Below are 6,000 nucleotides of genomic sequence, written 5' to 3'. Positions count from 1 at the left end.
TCTACCAGATATGAAAAAAAAAACAAAAAAACAAGGAAGCCACAGCAGACTGGAGCAAAGTTACTGCACAGTAGGGATACTGAAATGAGCAATGTGGGATTATAGCTCAGAGAATAGGAGTATCCAGAGAAATCCTAAAGACAGAAATGTGCGGTCGTCATCAACAGTCAACAATGAGCGATTACAGTCCGTTTTTACACTCTCCCCTCTTCGCTTTGCATTCTTCTAACTCCTACGTACACTGAAGGCACTGCATTAAGGTGAGAAAACGTGTACACACGGTACAAGAACTACTTTCGTAGAACAGGTAGGAAGAAGTGGCAGGTGAATCCCAAAACAAAGAAATGTCACTGAACAAACAGCTTCAAAGGAATTCGTGATGCAAAAATGCAGCCTTTCTCAACCTTTATTTCTGGACTATGTGGCCATTTTTTTTTTTTGCTTAAATTAGACTTCTCCCACGACCCCCCGCCTGCATATCAAGTGACACCAAGGTTGAGAAACTCTGCATTAATGGCTAACAAAAGTGAATGAGTCATACTTTGGGACACTTTCTTGCACAGTAGCAGAGTCACGTGTGCCTGGGCTGGTATGAGAAACAGCTTTGTAGCTTCAGACTACAGCTGGACCAGGAATGCAGACGTTGCAGAGCTGGAGGGAAGCTGCACATGCGTTCGCTCCGCACTGGCATTTTGCTGTTGGTCAGGTGCCATAACCTGAAGCGGAGAGAAGTCCTCCGGTCTTTCGGTAGGGGAGTCATACAGAGCAGGATTTGTTGAGCAGTGAACATGTACAGTAACTCTGGTTGGGTTGGTCTGGCTTCAGTCAGAGTCCAGTAAGTCTACCCCCCCCTCCCCTGTGTGTGTGTGTGTGTGTGTGTGTGTGTGTGTGTGTGTGTGTGTGTGTGTGTGTGTGTGTGTGTGTGTGTGTGTGTGTGTGTGTGTGTGTGTGTGTGTGTGTGTGTGTGTGTGTGTGTGTGTGTGTGTGTGTGTGTGTGTGTGTGTGTGTGTGTGTGTGTGTGTGTGTGTGTGTGTGTGTGTGTGTGTGATGACTGAGTGCATCAGTGCTCCACGCCTCGTTCACATTAAACCCGCTGCATCTTTTCCGAACATAAATCCAAACAAATGTAAGTACACTTCAGTCGACTAAGCTGCAGTGTTGTCAGTTAAGTGGAGGACACCTCCACCAGTCTTAGATGACTTTTCAAATGTTCCTGGCTCTTGCTTTTGGAAAATTAAGAAGCCTTACTGTTGTCTGTTAGGTGACGTCACACGCCACTCCGTCAACACTAAGTCACGCAATCCTACAGAATTTGAAAATGTGAACGAGAAATAACGCAGACAAGTGCTTAGTATTTTCCTACTAAAATCGTCTTCCTGTTCCATGGCATGTGTGTTTATAATATATGTATGCCTGCAGGTGTGTGTGTGTTTGCATTGCATGTTGTGCGTCCCCTCCTCCCCTCACTCAGTCCAGCAGCTCCTTCTAGGACGGCTCCTGATCCCTCTGTGGCTGAGGCTGTGGTGGACTCTTCACGATGGTGATAACTGAGGCGGTGTTGAGCCGTGGGGCCGTAGCTAGCAGGTTGCCTCCGCCAGCCTCCAGGCCCCTGGCAAACCTCTGGAGTGCGGCCAGACGCGCACCAAGCCCCTCTAGCTCTTTCCTCATGCCGGCGTTCTCTGCCCCGAGCCTCTCCACCTCTCTCTGGAGCTCCGTTTTCTGCTGCTCCAGGGCTTCACGCTGGGACACCCGCTTGACTCTGCAGCTGGCGGCGTAGCCCCGGTTCTTCAAGGTGCGACGGCGCTGCTTCAGCTTTTGGATCTCGTCGCGGGACATGCCGCGCAGGTGGAGGTTCAGCTCTCGTACTGTGAGGGACATGAGCTCGCTGTCCGACAGGACGGGCACATTCTCGCCACATTCCTGCTTCACCTGAAGAGGAAGGAAGGGAGGAAGCATGTAGAGAGAAGAAAAAATACGACCAATGGCGTTAACAAAAGGAGGGATGTAAAACTTATTTTCAATGTTTACGTTTTCACTCTTGTAAAAATAGTCACAGGCTATAAACGGTGACTCATTCTTCTCGAGATACTAGCACTGAGTTTTTTTTCAGGCTGTGTCTTACCTTCAGGGCTTTGCTGTTTCTTTCTGATGTCATGATCCGACTGTCTTCGGTTGTTCCCCCCCCCAAGCACCAGTCAACACAGATACAGACACTCTAAAAGAGCAGAAACAGGACACAAAAAAGGTGCGTTATCACATGTGACTCCGGCCTGACATTTTACCACCCACTCACAAGACAGCCCGTCATGCACGATAAAGAAAAGGAGAACCCGCAGATCTGTCATGCTTCTCCAAAACGCGCTCTCATTAAACCCTGTGGTTTGATATTAAAAGGAAGAGGGGGTTTTGAAAGCGACAGCCTTTTCTCTGTTAGCTGGAATAGTGAGGAGGAAGTTCTCGTGTGTCTGCCCTTTGGTTGCTCAAAGCAGGTGTCCTAACCAATTCCCTCAACACTTCCTCTTGTCAACACAACACCAACGGTTCAAATCTTTTATTGTGAAAAAGGACAGGCAACTATTATGAAATATATTTCTCATTGTTTTAACTGACGAAACTACATGACAGAAAACAGTTGATACTTTTTTAAATGCTCATTTCATACTATAAACCTTTTAAATGCCTTTATTAATAATAGGAGACTAAAAAGCCAAGATGTGGTACATAAGCGCACACTCAAGCGGCTGTTTCCAGGAACAATCTGTTATAACAGCAGTGTTTGTTTTAGTCTGTACCGCCTTAACACTACTGTATTTGGAAATTCTTTCCCATTCTTCTTGCTGAACAGTTCACTCAGACTGCGTGGGGACTTCCTACACTGCTCTTAAGGTCAGCTCACAAATGTTGTTGTGTGGGATTAAAGTCCAAAGGCTAACTTGGCCAACTTGAACTGCTATCACCCCCCTAGTCACTCCTCGGTTGCTTGGCCGTGTGCTTCGACGCTGTCATGTTGATAAAATGACTCTGCACTTTAACGTGAGGTTATTTGTGCGATATCAATTTCACCCTCCATCCTAAGCAGAACACAGAAGAGAAATGTCCACACAGTACACTGATGCGAAGCCACGCTGTGCTGACAGTAGAGCAAAAAATATCTTTTGCCATTAACATTTGATTAAGACCCACAAGTTCTACTGCTTTGACATCACCAAACCACAGGGGGGTTCCCACACAGCCTTTGGAGAGTGAAAGTGTGAACTTTCGTGCTTACTGCAACACTGGATTTTCTTTTTTAGAGTGAGTGGGCTCTTTGTAACCCAAAAGTGTAGAAAGACACAAAGAAATGTTAAGTATAGTTGCATGGTACTGCAGGTGACAATACAGTCCAGTAGTTTTTTGAGATTTTTTTACAGTTTTTGATAATCTAACTCCCTTGCATCATTTTTCTTTTTGAAACGGGCTGATCTAGACAAGATTATGACGCTTCCTCACTTCTTGATTATAGCCTTCACTGGGTGCCAGGGTGTATTTATGATCTTTGACACCTTTTTTTCTGGCCTCTTTCCTCTTTAAATCTATCAACGACACCTTCAAACTGACTTAGTGAAACACAGATATAATTTGTTGATTCCTCTTTGGGAAATTTCATTTTTTTTTCACTCTTATAAATCCACACACCTGCATTAGACGAGACGAGGGGGCTGCCCATGGACAGGCACCCCAAGCTGTTGGAGGTTTGGTTCCTTGCTAAAGGGCATTGCGGTACTGTATAGGAGAAAAACTGGCACCTCTCCAGCTACCAGAGTGCAGTCCATACTGGGTCTGTATGGTGACTTGAACCAGCAACCCCACAGACAGAGCTACCGCTGCTAGAGATGCTCCAATGTCGTTTTTTCTTTCCCAATACCGATTATTGATATAATAGGGTATTTTTATTATTCAAGTTACTGTTACGGATGTAATGTGATATGATTGATATAATTGTGTATGTCCTGACTCAGGTTAAACCCTTTGTCAAATGTAGTGGTATTGGACTGATTGACTTGCGCATTCGCTGATGACAATACCAGCATTTTAGGCCGTATCCGAGGCATTTCAGATACTGGTAACAGTATCGAAACAACTCCAACTGTGAATTGTTTAAGTTTAAATTAAGGCAAGGTAGTTTTCTTCATGTTTTCAAATGCAATTTACAACATTTCGTTATGTTTTTAGTACCCAATTATAAAAAGGACATTAATAAAAGGATACACTTCTATACATTACGCATTTTCAAATTGAATACCACTACTACTGTGCTTGGAAAATAGTTCTCTATGATGGCCTTTCATTCCAGGATGCAAAACTGTCAAACCGAAAAGGTGTAAACATTTGAGTGGACAGGCTAGCCTACATGAACAGGGGATGTAAATAGACTTGACCTGTGCCCCCTCTCCAGCAACATGTTCGAAAACAAACTGCACTCCCAACAAGTTAACCATGCCGTCTGACAGGAGGAGGAACCACACAGGCAAAAAGCAGTCATTTCAGTTCCAGAGCCACATTTCATCACTTTCATTTTTGAGTTCAACACCGCATTCAATTTTGGTAGAAACGTGCCTTTATTATTATGGTAAAATGAGCATTACAAAAGGGCCTATAGCTGATGGACAGTAGCTGCTAATCAACTAAATATAAGACTTGATTTAGTGGTTTGTAGTTTGCTGACAATAAACTGCATTTCCCGACATGCGTGGGAAGTGGATATTGCTGCAATAGTGGTTGTCCAACCAACCGGCGGACTGTAAACCGATGAGACCGCCGTTTCGTAAAGTCAGGGTGATTCAGCAATAAACCGTCTGCTCAGCTCCGCCAAGACTGCCAGTCAGCCCAGACCCGAGAAACCCAGCTGTGACCACGTCCTACTGTGTTTGTCCCAAACAGTACACGATATTTGTACTTCACCGTGAATAGCACTTTAGAGGACGTAGTACTTTCTCAGTAACACAACACGCAACAAGTGAACGCAGCACTGCAAAAACGCAAGCTACAACTATCGCTACTTAGCGGGTTTTATCAGGTTTAACTGCCTTATATCTATTCCGTTTCACATTAAATGACTGCCCTAACAAATAGCGAACACAGACCACCCCTGGAAACTGTATGTATTCATCTGGCTACATCCAGAATCCACCCTTACCCTTATAGGGAGAGGAGCTGGCAGGCTCAGGGTGAAGGCGCTGCTGCCGCTGCTATAGTAAACAGCCATCACGAGTGCCCTCGACATCCATTTTAGTAACACTTTAAATAGTCCATTTAAATTATTTTAAAACATATAGTTAAAAAGGGAAGTGCGAACCTCCTCTGGCTGTCAAATGTTACGAGTATATGGTGGTAAATATGAGGAGCAGGGCTCAATTATCCATGCTAGTAGCAGTGCTAGCCGCTAGCATCAACGGTTTGTGCCGAGCTAACGTAAGGAGATTAAAGCAAACAGCTGCCTGCTCACTTGTCCTTGGCTGGTCGGCGAGTCCCGGTGGCGGATACAAGCCCTCTAATGTTCGGCTGTTATCAACAAATTCTGACCTAATGTCTGGACGTTTAATATTGAGTAAAAATGGTCATTTACCTGCTTGGTCGAAGCGACTCTTGGTGACAAAATGTCAGTCCGCCTTTTCCCGGAATTACTCCGCTGCTCTCTGAGGTTGGATTCTTTCATTCACAAAAAAACACAAGCGACAATGACGTCAGGTCTAAAGAATGAGGGCGGAGCCAACCCCGCCCCCGCGGCGTACTCCGGGAGGATGTAAACAAGGAATCCCTGCATCCCAGAACTTTCCATGACCAGCCCCCTCCGCTGTTCCCCCAAAAAACAACTTCTCTGGAAACAGATACACACACAGCGGGGAGGCTTGACTACAGACAACTTTTCTCACGTTGCTTTGATGTGACCCTAAGATGGTGAAGTTAAAAATCAAGCAGGACCCAGCAATAAAAACAACTACACAAACTAAACACACACAC

At 45.1% G+C, this 6,000-nt stretch overlaps 1 protein-coding gene across 1 annotated transcript; it reads right to left on the bottom strand.

Annotated features, from left to right (window-relative positions):
* Nucleotides 1–933: 933 nt before the first annotated feature.
* Nucleotides 934–5,695, bottom strand: maff (v-maf avian musculoaponeurotic fibrosarcoma oncogene homolog F; the record flags this gene model as incomplete). Its single annotated transcript, XM_083933077.1, is given in 5 exon segments — nt 934–1,929; nt 2,123–2,173; nt 2,176–2,215; nt 5,606–5,625; nt 5,627–5,695. Coding segments are annotated over 5 exon segments (624 nt in total). The 3' UTR covers nt 934–1,485.
* Nucleotides 5,696–6,000: the final 305 nt, after the last annotated feature.

This window comes from Echiichthys vipera (genome assembly GCF_963691815.1).
Source record: "Echiichthys vipera genome assembly, chromosome: 18".
Classification (NCBI taxonomy): Eukaryota; Metazoa; Chordata; class Actinopteri; order Perciformes; family Trachinidae; genus Echiichthys; species Echiichthys vipera.
Note: the sequence above shows the minus strand (reverse complement) of the source record. Positions and strands in the feature narration are given on the sequence as shown.